General features: G+C 41.6%; 2 protein-coding genes across 4 annotated transcripts in view; one reads left to right on the top strand and one right to left on the bottom strand.

The window, feature by feature from the left end:
* The window catches only part of LOC103156389 (rho GTPase-activating protein 20-like), a 67,553-nt gene that overhangs the window by 26,965 nt on the left and 24,556 nt on the right, over positions 1-16,032 (bottom strand). For 2 of the 3 annotated variants that reach the window (XR_001659676.1, XM_016664320.1), the window contains exon 2: positions 8,737-8,822. Coding sequence is in view for 2 of the 3 variants with exons in the window: in XM_016664320.1 (XP_016519806.1) it covers positions 8,737-8,822 (86 nt within the window). In the remaining variant the exon portion in view is untranslated. Of the gene's footprint in view, positions 1-8,736; positions 8,823-10,964; positions 11,281-16,032 lie in introns of those variants that run through there. The other variant, XM_007578411.2, reaches the window with a different exon arrangement.
* Positions 3,986-16,032, top strand: part of rnf17 (ring finger protein 17) — a 110,661-nt gene continuing 98,614 nt past the window's right edge. Inside the window, exon 1 of the mRNA XM_016664319.1 lies at positions 3,986-4,228. The gene's annotated coding sequence lies outside the window, so the exon portion shown is untranslated. The remainder of the gene's footprint in view (positions 4,229-16,032) is intronic.

The following is a 16,032-nucleotide window of genomic DNA, read 5'->3' as shown; positions in this document are numbered from 1 at the left end:
AAACACTTAACTGTCCCCTTCCAGCCACATTTACTATCTCTGTCTCTTTTATGTACACAAATGGGCACACGTTCTCTGCCCACAGGTCCACACCCTCATATCAACAAAGCCTCTGCTGCTTCGGAAAGCAAAGCAAAGCGTTATTAGTATTCTGGCAGGAAAGCGCTGAACGGAGGATCAGGTTTTGCCGAGGAGCCAAAGAAACTTGAATTCCTTCACAGAAACGTCCTTCCAGCCACATCAGACGAGGGTTTGGTTACATAATTAATTAACGAAGGAGAAAAAAAAAAAAAAAAGGTGGTGGGGGACACGGTTACAGTGCTCTCTCCTCGTCTTTGAGCGCCTTCCAAATATAAATCTCAAAAAGTTCGGGGCTGAGAGATCTCTGGTAAATTGAGCACAGGATTTTCAGCCCCTCATGTGGTGCAGATATAAAACTAGAGACTGAACTGTTGATGCTATTCAAAGAGCTGCTCAGTCAAACAATAAAACTATGGAATTTATTTTTTTGTTTGTTTGTTGCGAAATAAACCCCACGCAGATGTGTTTAAGCCACAGATTTATCCCCAAAACAAATGTTTAAATGCCAATTCGTTTTGTTTGAGAGAAAGACTCGATACACAAGTTGATCCCCGACCACGTCATCGACTTGTAGTTTTGTTGTCCAAGTCCAGATCTGATGCTCAAAAGAAAACATTAATAAAAAACAAGGCTTGGAAGTGGTTGCAACATAATTTTATTTGATTTTTTTTTCTGAAAAGTCAAGAGGAAATGACGCCTGTATCGTGTTATTTTCACCACGCTGCTGCTGAAACTATATTGTCAAATTTAGAACAGCTCTAATATAGTTAGGAGTTTTTACATCTGATAGTTTGGTAGAGTCCGTTTGATTGGGGATCAAAACTGTAACTTTTGCTACATTTTCCTTTCACACTGTCAAATGAACCAAACTAATTGAAAAACCCGTTCACCCCCTGGCCTGCGGTGGCGCTGCACCACAAACTACTGAAGGAAACGACAAGAAAACCTCTGAAGAAGACATGAGAGCAACTTCCTTCTTCACAAAAAGGAAACAAAAACAGAGCGGCGTCAAATTTTAGGGTTTCGTTTTTGTCGTTAGAAGACCACATCCTATTTCTGTCCGCTAGCGCTTGACTCATTTTGGTTGTATTTACCCAGAATGCCCAGCGCTGTAGTCCACTTCCTGCTTTTGGAGCGGTCTCTGGCCCGCTTGGCATTCACATGTGCACTTGATTTGAACCGCACAAGAGTTCACTTCAACTGACCTGAGACTAAGCTTTTAGGCAGACAAGAGTTCGCTTTTAAAGCCGACTGCATGTTCACACCTCCCCAAACGAACCGGGCTTTTCAGGCAAACTAGAGTTCGATTGGAGCGGGTTAAACGTGGCTGGTGCGAATGCAACCGTAAACTCTGTCCGTCATACAACATCCTGCATTTTGAAATATTCTCAGCTCTTTGGAAAAGCCACAGTTCAAGTAAGCTACAATCTCCCAAATGTACAAGTAGAGACGACAAATACCTGGGCCAACGCACTCCTAAGACGTCCCGAGGAAACGTCAGCTGAAGTTATTTGTTAAAAGCAAACAAAAGCTGCAACCAGAAAGCGGGGAAATTTAGGTTTCTTTATGAAGTGGGGCTGAGATAACAGATGCACCTCAGTTCAAATCTCAGAAACCCTCCACTTAGCGCGCAGACACACATAAAGGAGCTAGCCCCGCTTTGTAAGCTCCCTTTCACTTCACTCTGCTCCCGCTAATAAAGACAACATCTTCCGTATTCACCACACATCCCTCCCTCCTAAATGCCAGATTGACAGCCAAGCCGCAGTCCTTTGAATCTGACGAATGAAGAGCTAATGTCTCCATTGTGCGTCATGTGATGTTGATAAATTTCGCTCCCGCCCCGCCTGAACGTACACGCTCGTCTCTGCCGAAGCCCCGGCTCTGTGCGGATGAAATGTTGACTTTTCAGAAACGCACAAAAAGAGCGCGTCAGCGCACAAGGATTCGCACGACGCTGCATGCTAATCCCCGCGGGATGAATATTCAAGCGGCAAAAATGCGCATATAAAAAGGCTGATGGATTTTATCAGCGTGAATCACAAAGTTGGACTGTGTCAGGCTGTGAAAGAATAAAAAGAAGGGACCCTCACTCCTGAGCGAGACTCAGCGTTCGTCAGCAGAGAGATGTTGAATGGAGAGCATTCACTCTGATTCACCAAATCAGCTCAGGCCTCAGAGGCTGAACAGCCTGACAGAAACGAGAACCAACAGGTTTAAGATATGCTGAAGACAACGACTACAATAAAAATCATATTGGTTTTTTTTTTTTGTTTTTTTTTGGCTTGTTATGTCAGAGTAACAGGAAATGTGAGTGTTGGTGGTAGACCAACTTTATCATCCTTTGTTGATCTAGAACACACTGCATGTAACCACAGCTCAGTTAGCAACAACCTTCAGTGTGGAAGTCGCTAGTGTGTGGGGGGGAGACTCAAAGTTCACCATTTTTAGAATCAGTAGTAGATTCTGATGAAGTCAGGAGAAGGACGAAATGTATGGTTATTTCTGTGGAGGCACACTGGCCGTTTATCCAGGCAGCAACAACAGAAAGCCAGACTTTGATGGGTTAAAGGTAATTTCATTTCTTCCATGTGTGCCGTGGGCACCAATTTGTGCCAATTTATTGATGATATTGAACTGGTAAAGGACTGAATTATCACAAGGGAGAGTTTGTCCAGATAACAGCACAGCTGGATGCATCATGGGTAAGTTTCTCCTTTCTAGATCTTTGTTGGTCAAGAATCTACAAGAATCCACAAGAAAACTGCATTGTTAAAAGGGAAAAAAAAGGAGGAAAAAAAAGGAAATTGTAGGTGAAACGCTAGAAGTTGTGGCTGCCAGAATTACACCGTAAAATTATGGGTACAACATTTTTTCTTCTTTCATGGTTAGACGCCTTTGTCTTTGTTGGGGATGTGAAGATGTTTTAACTTGGGGAAAATAACAGTAATTTTCCTAAAATGATTGTACAAATGTAAAAATTACTATTTTCACCAATTAACTTCACATTAAATCAACAATTTTACATCGTTTTATAGCTTACGGATTCTTACATGTCACAACTTTACTGTTAAATATACAGATTTTATATAGTATGATGTTTACAGTAAGGGATGCTAAGAATGCTAATTGGTAAAACACGATGCTTAAGACGGTATCATTTCGTGTTTAAGGTAGTTTTACAGTCACCACACACACATAATGTGATGCCTTTGTTATTATTAACACCGACAGCCTGCAACAGGAAGCCCAGTATGAAAATATTTGGAACATTGTTAACTACGGTTCTTAGAAACAAATCAAAAGTGTCATCAGCAGGTTAGACCTTTATGAAAAACAGTGCATCTATAAACACACAAAAAGTTCAATCTTAGCCTTCTTTTTTAAAGTCAAAGTGAAGCACAAAAGACGCTGCTGGCCTGCCTCCACTTTATGCATATGCCAAAAACCTCCATTCTCCATGTCTCGGGTAACACGGTCCCTCTGCTACAGTAAGGCATTACCTACCCTGTCCAACAGTGAGTCCATCGAGAGAATATGGGGAGCCTTTCAAGAGGAAACGACACACTAATGTAACAGTCTGCCCCCCGTTGATAAGATCCCTGAAACAAACCTTGCGACTGCATTTGCTCGTCCGCCGGGGCCGAATTTGACACCTTAACTTCCAACAAATGTGAATATTTCTGGCATCGGACCAACGCCAACAAGGAACAAGTGAATGCAATTACGGACGCTGACTGTAAGAGAAGAACTGTCACTTTTATTTATTTATTTGTTTTCCAAGCGAACTTCACACTGACAGGTTGCATCACCAGTCAGAGGTTCTCCAGACGTGCAGCCGTTCACGGTGCAGCGTACGGAGACAAAGAGCGTTTTGCTTGTAAAAGACGTCATTCGAGACGGACACACGCCACCCTGTACCATCCAAATCCACAGTAGCCGCTTTTCTTCATGGCTGCCGTCAAACTCGATTAGAGCCGCGGTGATTTAATACTGTTGACGACAGCCGCCATTATTTCCTTCTTGTTATTTTTCCTTGACTGACCTTACGCTGCAACAAATAAATGCAAAAATTATAAAGTCACCCGCCAGATCGCAACAGATCCAGTGTAGTTGAGGAAACGCATGCAGTAACTCACAGGATGAGGTCAGGAAACTTTCATTCTTCCCCTTTTTTATTAGTAAAGCAGCCAGAGGATATGAGCCACTGCTGTTTCACAATTGAAACCAGAAAATAATGCTTGTGTGTTTTCATCACATCGTTTATCACAATAAAGTTACCATGATAAGTTCGATTCATCATCGTCTCGATAAATGTATGATGTTCAAACCCCCTAAAGCTGTCCATATTGTTGAGGTTGTTGGTTTTACTAACTTTTCCATAGAGTATCAATAAATTTGAAAATGTGATTAAACATTGTTGGTGTGTGCAGAGTTGGTGTAACGAATCACACTTCTTAATCTGACTGGACTCCTAAAGAAGCTAATTATAAACTGTGTGGTTTTCAAAAGCAGTGTTTATGTTTATGAGGCTGTGATTGCTGTTTAATGCAGTTGGCTAAAAAAGTAATAACTGCTGCTTATTGTCATTTTTGTTGATATTACAATAGTACTACGAAATAACCAAGTCAATATCACCCATTCTTACTTATGCGTCTGTGTAAAAAGGTGTTTTTTCAAATGTTGTCAACTTGTCTATGAAATGTCTATGCATTTATCGGGATTTTAAATGCCGATAAATGCATTATCGGCATTTATCGGCCGATAAATGCCGATTTATCGGCATTTATCGATAAATTATCGACTTTTGCTTTGAGAAGCAAAAGTCTTCTCAAAGACTTTTGCTTTGAGAAGAAGCAAAATGACTTTTTTCAGCTTTGCAGCAAATTGAAAAAAAAAAGAAAAAAGTAAAAATTTTGGCACGCACAAGGTGCCAGGTCATAATTTTCCATATTTTTTACAATGCTGCCATCTTCCTCCAATGGCATAGAAATTTAATTCCCTAAGGATGATGAGTGTAATCCTATGGTTGGTTTCCATAATCTCTTACAAAAAAAAAAAATCCTGGAGATTGACGGATTAGATTATTCCTTTGTTGCATCTCCATCTCCGTTGGCAGAGACGCAGCAGAGGGAGTCACTGTGGATATTTTCAGACAAACTGAAGAAAGTGGCCTGCTTTAGCGTTCAGCTAGCCTGACTCAATACTTCGTAAAAACCAACTGGAAGTCTTGCGATCTTTTTCAGATCCATCTCTACCAGATTTGAACATCTGGGGTCTGATTGGCCGAATCTGATCTGGCGCGATTGGATTATGTTGCTGAGGAGAGTTGACCCTTCACCCCGGTTTCTGGTCTTTTGCAGCCTCTAGCAGCTTTTCAGGCAGGATTGTCGTGTTTTTAATAGCTGCATCTAGATTACCCGACAACTCCGACCAGCTTCCAGAGTCCCCACAGCATGACGGAGCCACCACCGTGGGGAGGATTGTTTGCAATGTGACACGTAGCATTTTGCATTCAGGTCAAAACGTTCAGTTTGGGACAAATTTGACCAGAGTACCTTCTTCCATACGTTTATTGTGTCCAGTGAAAGGATTGTGACAAACTACTTCTTTGTGTGTTTTTACGGCAGCTTTCATCTTGCCACTCTTCCAAAAAGGCAAACTTGCGAAGTTGGCTTCCTGGCCTTCACAGACCAGCCTTATTTATAGATATTAAATTACACTCAGGTGGACTTCAGTTACTAACCAGCTGGCCCTTATATGGAGCTGATAGTGTTTGATTCCAGTCATTGGCATCAGAGTAAATAACACATACAAGTGCGTACTTTTCTTTTCAGATTTTCATTTATAAAAACCTCAACATCCTTTCCTTTCCACTTTACTTTTACGCACCACTTTGTGTTGGTCCGACACACTGAAGTTAGCAGTTGTACATGGCGAAAAGTGAAAATGAATGCATGTGCGGAGCACCGTATATTTAAGTTTCCTCCCGGATTCCCGCTTCCCAGTAAAAAAAAATAAATAAATAAAAATCTAAACGCAGAGACGAGCGAAACCAGAAATAGCTGCACTGTTACAGTATGAATGGCGCAAACGGTACATTTTCGTTTCTCTCCCTCCCGTCTCGGAGGGGATTTACTCGCATAAAGAGCACATTGGTGATGCAATGATACTGAAGCCTCTGCCAGGAGCTGCTGGAAGCACTTATTTATCCGTTTCAACTGCATTTATGTGGCTTAAGGGTTCCAGTGCTTTTCTTTCCAAGGCACGCACAGGGTTAGACAAACCCAACAAAACAAACCAATTTATTACAAAAATTGGCTGTTTTGGCAAACGGCTGGAGCGCAGCGTCAGCCGCAGCCGGGACTTCAACCTTCTGACGATTACAGTCGCAAACCTCAAGAAGTTGACCCGTCTCCCCAACGCTCAACTGGAGATAAATGAACACCTCCCTCCCGACAGCTCCTAATTTAATGTCAAAGGTTAAGAGTGACAGCTGAGAGAGTCAAGTCCTGGCTCCACATCCACTCTCATTTCTCACACACACACGCACGCACGCAGTCAGGTCAGACTGGGACAGACTAAGCGGCTCTGTCATGCAGACTATTTGTCTTTCAGTCAATAGAGTTCCTTTCTCAACCTCTCACCACACCTGCCAACAGAATATGTCTCCCCAAATCTCTTTAACACACAAATCCTGCCCCAAGAGAACCGACCCATTTAACAGCGCAGGGAGTTTCTCCCTCCTCACTCCCCCCCGGCCCCTCCGCAAACATCGCTTCACGCAGTCAAACCTGAACTCCATCCACAAACGCTAAAAACGGTTCACACCTGAGATACGGCCTGGCATTGACGGCATTGGACTGTAAAAAGGTTTTAAGAGAACTGGAAGCAGATTGAGAGAGTAAGCCTGCCTCTGAAGCTGGCATCGACGAGAGTTAGCCGCAGTTTAGAAGATAAACAAAGCCCTTTGTAAATAAACAGTGCGGCCAAAGGGGATTGGAAGGGCTTATTCCCGACCCTGGTAAAGGAAAAGGAAGGGATCTGAGTGATACGGTGGAGGGGGGGAAGGTGGTGATGAAAAGACCGATAGCTCAGGGATAAGTAAGCAGAGAGAGAGAGTGAGTGAGTGAGCCTCCAAAGCCAAACTTTGAGATTTTACTCTAACTAGGGGAAAACATAACTCTTGAGCAAATATCTAAATCGTAGACTTAGCCATTCAAAACCACAATCTATCTCACTCAGATCAGCAAGCAAACAGCTTCCACTTTCACTCGCCAGAGATCCAGGTTTTAAACCTCTGTTGATTTTATCCCAAGCCTCCGAGGCTCAAATTTATTTTTTTTTCCTCCCTTTCTTTAATCTATGCATTATCAGCCTCTCAAATCAGCGCTTGGTGTTTCCTGGGGAAAACTCAGTGACAAAAACATGAAAGCTTTGTGAATCGGCTCAGCGACCGACTTGGCAAAATGCTCCACAGCGGTTGTGAAAACGCTCAGCGGACATTGGTGAAGGCACGCTTTAGCGTTATGTCAAGTCAGAATCTTTAACAGAGTCCGCCGTTAGTGACGGCACATGTTGTCGTGGAGTAGAAGGGATGGGGGGGCGAACACTGGAGGAAAGGATTTTTCATTCACACGGGTTACACTTTCTAATCTGTTTGAAAGGTCTGTCATACCGGGAGTAAACATTTATACACGCTGAGGAACTTAGAGCTAACTCAACTGCCGCTGCATCCATCACATCATGCATTTTGCGGAGGACTCAGCCACCAATGTCCCAATCAGGATTTTTTTGTTTTGTTGTGTTTTTTTTTTTTGCCCCTGACGCCGAGCGGCGTCATTTAAGATGAGGAATTTGCCAATAAGGCCTGATAATTAACCTCAACGTCATGTTTGGTGAGAAACACACATGGTATGAATTAGTTTTGTGATTGCGCAGCATTTAACTCGGCAATAATGTCCGTTTCTTCCTGACAGCAACAGATATTTTGTTCCAGTTGGATTTTGTTTTTCTTTTTTTATAGGTCAGCCTTAATATGCTGCTCAAACATGGGGGGGGATTAAACTGGGTCAATAAAGCTACAAGTATAATGTCCTGACAACAATTTACCTGAAATGCAGTTAAGATTTAACAGCTGCAGTCTTCAATAACGACTGTTTTGTGTTGGGCAGTAAGTGGAAGTGCTAAGCTAGGCTAACGCTTCCATGTTTCTCTGTTTTGGTGTAATTTTTTATTTTTTTTTGCTCGTGAAGCTGATCGTTTATTTCAATCAGTTATAGCTAATCCTCTGCAAACAAAACTAATGGGAAAAGTTAATAAATGTCTCTATTCATTATGACGTTTTGCTTTAAACGTCATAAAATTTAACGACTGTTGCTTCAGCTGCTCTCTACTGCATATTCAGGGGGCCACCATGATGTGGGAAAAGCGAGGAAAAGAAAATAACACGCACAGCAACTTAGCAAGCCGTCCACACAAAAATACGCCGTCGTCTTTTAAAAACATGTCACGGAAACACGACGAGAACGGATATCGGGAGTAGAGTTTCCTCGATGAAGTCGACCGGGACACAGTCGGGACGTCGGCAGTTTTAACGGCACCGCTTTCAGATCCTTTCTGATGGGAGCACAGACAGGTGTGTACTGCAGGTACCTGGAAGCGCTTCTGGATCTCGTAAGTGCTTTGCTGATGACCAGCGAGGGAGCCGACTGTCGCCTCTGGGCGAGGGTCTTCATCTTCTGAGGGGGCAGACAGAAAGAGCGACACAAAACATGAGTCAGAGCACACGCAGAGGTGAATGTTTGCGTCTGTGTTTTCGGTTACATTCTGCGATGGTAAGGTTGGTGGGGCGGGGGACAGAAAGTCCACAGTCAGCACTCTGTGATGCTGTCTAATGGCTGGAAGTTGAGGATTTAAGAGAAAAGGGTGGAGGAGGGTGGAGGTTTGTGACTGACAGAAAAAGCAGAAGAGCCAGCAGCAGTGGAGAAGGGGAGGAGGAAATGACACAGACTAAAACATAAAGGTCGCAGGGAGTGAAGCAGCATGCAGAGACTGTGGCACAATCTTTAAGATTCCCCAGAATTTGTTCTTAAGATGGCTAAAGGTGTCCTCCCTGACAGGGCCTGGGCCGACATCCTCTCAGCTGCAACGACAACCAAACGGTAATCCAATAACGATAAGCAAAATCACAACAAGTTACAAACAGTGCAACATAAATTAAACATGACTCCGGAGCTCATTTTAACCCAGGACATTCCTGGAACATTCCTGTTTTAGCAGACTTACATGAGACATATAGGCCACTGTCACAAGAGTCCAACATTAAAAAAAAAGCACCATTGATGAGCATCACGGGACACCAGACTGAGCGCTTGGAGGGATAAATGGTTTAGCAGTGCCAGAACAAGCCAGCTCTCACAGACATTTAGATCAATTTTAGACTTTATCCAGTTTCAGTTTCTGATTAGCTGTAAAGCCACAGGCTGCTGCTGCGATCAGATGAGCCTAAACGCAGACCACCAGTCGTGTTTCCTTTTTCAGAAAGGGCCCAGTCGACTTTTCTTTTCTTTTCCTTTGCAAAAATCAAAACTGAAAGCACAACAGTCACTCAAAAAACCTAACCTCTTGTTATTTCTGAATGTGATGAATGACTGGGAGGACACAACTTTAGGGACACAGAGAGACGAAGAGTCTCGTTAATAGCACCGTTTTATTTTATTTTTTTTGGGGGGGAGGGGTTTGCTGATAGACTCAAGAAGATGAAAAGGAAACCTGACGTGCAAATGCAATTTTACACAACATCCATTCAATTACACATCTTGCAACACAAAATGAATATTTTGAATATCTTTAGAGTCTCTGGAGTCGGGTTAATCCTTAACTTTTCTTTCATGATTTATTGATCAGTAAAACCAAAATAAAGCAAACCATGCCAAGACATGAACTAGCAAAAAAACGTGGTTAAAGCACACAGTACTGCAAAGGGTGTAAAAGCATAAAACCAATTAATATGGGTTATGTTCAAAAGCAAAGAGAAGACATACCAGTTAGAAAAGCTACACAAAACAATAATTAAGTAATGCACATGACAGATTTTTGCGTACATTTAACCTGTTTAGGTGAGACTTAGTAAATACCTGCTTTGCTTTTAAAAATGCTCTTTTGGAAAAGATACTCTGCGCATAGATGCAGTTACCAGTTTTAAACACGCAAGCGAGGGGGGCGCTGTTTACAACAAGTTCTCAAAGCATTTCAAGGAGATTCTGCTAAATCTGAGGGAGAAATATCTACAATGACAATGGCTACTTCTACTTAAAAAAACGGCTTAGAATTACAATTCAAAAATAATTTGTCAATTTATTTTTGCACATTGATATTATTGCGAAAATCGTGTTGTAGGATTTTCTTGGTTTAAGTTTGTTTTTCTATCTAAAACACTTTATTCCATCTATAAATCCGCAAATAACCTAAAAAAAAACTTTAAAAAGCTTCCCAGGTGTTGGTGGTATGTCACGTTTTTTCTCATTATTGTACTCCTCACACAGACTCCATAAATGTTTCTTCAAAACAGTAAAATATCTTCTCTAATAAAGTAAAAGCAGAGGCATATTTTAAAAAAGATAACTTAAACAATTAGTAAATAATGACCTCCAAACATCTCGAATACTTAGTCAACATTTTTAGGAACAATTTAGAAAATAGCACGTTTAGAATGCATTTTAGAACTATTTCACGTTGAAATATACGAGATATAGTTTTTATAGTATAAGTTTTGGCACCTGAACTCCGTTTTTAATCAACAAATGCTCCTTAGCGGACCCTTAACAGAGGTCGAGTGTCACGAAACGCACACCCGAAAATGAGTCCGAGCTCCCCGTTACCTTCTTGTTGTCGGGCAGCGGCTTGCTGTCACCCGTCAGAGAGTCGGACCTGTTCTGTCCCATGCTCCCCTGCTGCGGTGACATGCTTTCCATCAAGGCTGTGTACATCCACGGGGCCGAGCGCACCGGCGATATATTCCCATCATACGAGCAGTAAAGTCCACGGTTTACCCGCCAGAGAGGAGAGTGGGTGGAGGATCCATCACAGAGAAGAAGGAGAAGATCCAACAAAAGAGCCTGTGTGTGACTGAGGAGCCAGCAGAGGTCCTGACTCAGCTTGAGCGATGTTTGGTCTGAGCGCCTACTCCACGGTCTCGCTCAAATGGTTTGGAGAGCAAGCGAGCTTCCGGTTGGTATTTTCAAAATAAAAGTGCTTTAACGGCTCACGACTAAACGTACTTTGACACATCTTGTATCCACAAACTTTTTTTTTTGAGGAAGAAAACGGCGTCATTTTAAAACGCAGAACGGGGAGACAGCTAGCTAGCTAACGGGAGTTTAGTAGTGCGCGCGCACCATGTGCAGTGGGTGACGTTGTCGAGGGTTTGATTCCCGGTCTTGTGAGAAATTCTTTTACTTTTCAATAAAGGTCGCTAGAGCTTTAAAAAGTAGGCAACATATGTTGTAAATAAAACAGTCGTTCAGTGGGTGCTAGATTTATCAAACATTAAACAGAAAAAAAACACACTGCAGCAATATTTAAATCTGATTATATCTGATCTAAACGTGCTTTCAAAACGAATAAAAACGAGTTTGTGTGTAGAGAAAGACAATTAAAACCATCTTGGATGTAGAAACAGATGATAAATGAGTGTTTAAGGATAAGAAGTCGTTTTATTTACACTTGCTGTGACTTGTGGTGTGTGTGGGTGTGGGAGATTTGCTTTGTTTTGAGTGTAATGTCTCAACTGGGGTAGGTGGGGGAAGGCTTGATTTTGAGTGTTTTGGAGATGAAAAAAAATTAGCTGAAAAATATTTACAACAACATATGATTTATATTTCCCAGAACCTTCTAATCATTTAGTTATTATTCAAGCACATTTATTGAACACGTTCTTGGCTTTTATTTTGAAAAAAAAAAGAGTAGTCCTAATCTAAATAAATTGACACAACTGATCACTGACTGAGGAGGGCTGGTGTGTGTGTGTGTGTGTGCAGTCAATTCCATATACATAGAAGCGTTCCTAGACTACATGGCAGTGTGATCCAGTCCAGGTGTAAGAATGCACTGCCTGAGCCAAGAATAACAGGAGTGATGAGGAGGAATGTTGCCAGTAGTTTCTTTCTTTCTCTTTTTTTTCCACATTTCATGACGTACTCATTTGACTTATAGGAGCTGCCACAGTAAACCTCACTGTAGGAAACCTTCCTGGGAGGAGGAGAGTGTTTACTCTGAGAAGTTGGAGGGAAATCTGAGAGCACAGCCCTTCATGAAGTCTGTAGCTGGACATGCTGGTTGGGAGTTTCAGGATTTTTGATTCTGATCGCTAAAACTCACTACTTTAATGGTAAGAAACCCCAGGAGCTGATAGCGACAATAATTATTATTACCTTACAGGTCTGTCACGTGTGGAAAGACAAAGGTATAAATATGCTAACAAATGGTTTTGTTTCCCACTTTTTAAAACAATTAAAGTAAAATACTGCCATTAGCTACGTTAGTGAAGCCCTAGCTGGAAGTTACTCTACTTTAAAATAGTGAGATGTATCAAGTTACAATGTCTATGAGCCTTTATGCATTTATTTAAATTAGTTTTTACAGTTTAAAGCTCTTTGCAAAGGAAATATTGTGGATTTCTTTGGTAGAGCAACACAAAATAGTGCATGTAACCACGAGGTGGAAGTAAACTAAGATGATTTTAAAGGTTGTCTACAACCAAAACTCAACAGCTTAGAGTTCATTTTGTATTCAGTCCTCTTTATTGTGACACCTCCAAATAAAATCCACAGCAGCCACTAAAAGAGTGCAAAAGTCACCCTGAACTCATCATCTCCATGGTGACAGGAGCATCGGGATCTGGGGAGCTGGAGTTTAATGGGAACTCATTTCAGTGCAGCTCTGAAACAAACGGCTGCAGAAGATTTTTAACCGGGGATGGAAATTCAATTTCCAACACAACACCAACACTGAACTAGAATAGAATGTTTAAGGTCAAAGCATATTCACGTTTTAGCATGGCCTAGTCAAAGTCCAGAATTAAACTAAACTGAAAATCGAGTAAAAAAATATTCTGTTTGTAGATGTTGTGGAACAACTTAACTGAGCCTGATCTAATTTTCAAAGATAATGAGCAAAAACGTTAATCTCTTAGTGAAAAGCCGGTGGAGACAGTTGAGTCCCCCCTCCCCAAAAAACTGCAGCTATGTTTGCATCAAAGTAATAACTGCACACGCTTTCTGAAATTTCTCTTCACAAGAAATGTTGAACACCATCATGTCGTCTTGCTTCTTCTACTTCCTCTTTCCTGTGTCTCAACAAAACACACGAGGGGTCGTGATTTTAAAGAAGAAAACTTTAGAAGTATCAAGGGATCTGACCTCAAAAATCTCTCATTATAGACGAATAACAACAAAAATATGTATTCTTCTTTGCCTGAAGCGTCTAGGACTCTCATCCTGTCATAAATCTATCGCTATTTTGCTCCCAAACTTTGTACGGATAAATAGTTCAACGAGATTCAAGCATACAACGGAAAGTTAGGGAAAGCTCAGTATATTGTAAAAAAAAAACAAAAAAAAAACCAACCACTATCTCCCATTCACAAATTCGAAGGTATGCGTCAATTGTTTTAGCTTATCTCTCCTCTGAAAAGTGGTTTGCTCAGGATGATAAGAGCTCTGATAGCGCTCAGCCGTCCTCTTTGATCCAAGACGACAGCTGAAGATCACCGGCTTCTGTTGAGGGAATTTAATCTCTCATTACAGACGAATAACAACAAAAATATGCATTCTTCTATAGCAAAAACAGCCTCAGGTCCAGCAGGCCGGACTTGTCTTCGGCTGCGACCAGCTTTTTGAGGTCGTGACTGTGGTGTGTGATGCTCTTTAGGGAGATCCGAAGCAGGAAAAAAAAGCCAGGGTGTGTCAGAAATGTGGTTGGAAAACGTCACTGGCTGACCATAACTGACTCCGTGCTGCGCCGTGTTGTTCCAACCTCTTAAATGTTCCACTTTGTAAGTGGCTGAGAAACAATAAAAAGAAAAAAAAAAAAAAGCAAGGCTTTGTTTCTTCTAGTTCCCATAGCAAAATCAACACATCTCTCCATGATAGGTTTAAAACCCAGGTTCTGTGAAGCCGCATTTCACCACCACGCCGCTTCCCGAAAACTCCACCGTTCTCCTCGGAGCTTGAATTCGGATTAGTCGAGTCACTCGAGGTCAAGGAGAAACTGGAAGCCTTCTCGTTCGGGATTCTCCCTCTTCAGTGAAGGACAGAGAATCAATGACGCCCTTGTTAACATCAGCTGGAGTTTCCTTTGAAGTGCGTCTAGAAGAGAATGTCTTTCTTCACGCTTGGGGAGGCCGGCTATTGCAAACCCCGAAGCCAGGGAGACTCTTGACTCGGACCGCAAACGGTCGATTCCAGACGGAAAAAATGATCTGGAGGCAGTCCAGAACCTGCAGCTGAAGGGAGTCTTCTAAAGCTGAAATGATTTATCGAATTAATCGCGATTAATAGTGATTAATTGGATTAATCAAATTAATCATGATTAATCGATCATTAAAATAATAGCCAACTAATTTAGCAAATGATTAATCGTTAATTGGAATGTGCATTCAAAATCGGCCATTCACTGAAAAAACAACCTAAACATTTGGAGAGTAACCAAGCCAAAACTGCGCAATAAATGTATAGATTTGGGATTAAGATCAGAACAACTACTCAAAACTCATCAAGTGGCATTGTTTTAGCTTCAGCCAATTCAAATCTTTATTTGCTTTTTTTGTTTGCTGAAAAAACCCCCAATATATTCAGAGCTGTGAATAAGCCAAAATTGTACAATGAATATGCGTTCAAGACAAAAACAACTACCCAAAGCTCCTCAAGTGGCATAGTTTTTATCTTCGCCAAGTTCAAACAGCCATTTATTTTCTATTTTTCCTGAAAACAACAACATATTCAGAGCAGGAAATAAGCAAAAACTGTACCATAAATATGTACATTTGCGTTTAAGATGAAAGCAACTAGTCAAAACTCCTCAAGTGGCAAAGGTTTAGCTTCGCCAGGTTTAAATGTTCAAATTTGTTTTTTTCATTTGTTGGAAGAAAAAAACCAAAAATATCAAGAGCAGTAACAAAGCCCAACTGTACAATAAGTGTATAAATTTGTGTTAAAGATGAAACCGACTACCCAAAACTCGTCTTAGCTTCAATTCTGTAAAAAGAATAAATCATTAAGCACCTTTTACCAGACGATTATGAATCGGTCAGCAGACCAGCCCTACTCTGTATCCAGTCGAGCAGAAAGAGCTGCTTTCTTCTCGTTTGCACAGAGATTGGGTGTTGTGGTTGTACTTTGTACTGTAAACACACTTACAATACGGCTGTATGTTTACATTAAAAAAAAACATGCACGAAGACAAACATGCGCTCATGTGGGAGGGAGGGGAAAAGCCACAAGGATGTGACGAGTGCTTCTGGAGTCAGGATCGGACCCGTGACGGATGGAGCGAGGGAGGGGAAGATGACCGGCTGATGACGGAGGTGTCTCAGTCAGACAGGGAGGTGCTGCGACCCAAAACGGCATCGGCTGCGGCGGTTCAGACGCCTCCACTGCCCCAGCTGCCGCCACCGTCACCGCTGCTACTTTAAGAAGGCAGACTGCCATGATGCCAGCCAAAAATAAACACCCCACTGCTTCCCTTTCTTTCTTTTTTGTTGTTTTTTTTTCCTCTGAAAAACATAATTGTAGAGGTTTCTGGCTGACAAATGTTTGAGGCATGGCTGTGAAAATTATGGGTGAGATTACATCTGGAGGGGATTATTGCTTTATTATATATATTATTATTATTATTATTATGTTCTTTACTGTTTATCAATCATAAGGGTTGTGTAAAACTTCAGTGTCT

Source organism: Poecilia formosa, unplaced genomic scaffold (assembly GCF_000485575.1).
Source record: "Poecilia formosa unplaced genomic scaffold, Poecilia_formosa-5.1.2 Scaffold477, whole genome shotgun sequence".
In the NCBI taxonomy this organism is placed as follows: Eukaryota; Metazoa; Chordata; class Actinopteri; order Cyprinodontiformes; family Poeciliidae; genus Poecilia; species Poecilia formosa.
The sequence above is the reverse complement of the archived record's forward strand: the minus strand, read 5'-3'. Positions and strand labels throughout refer to the sequence as shown.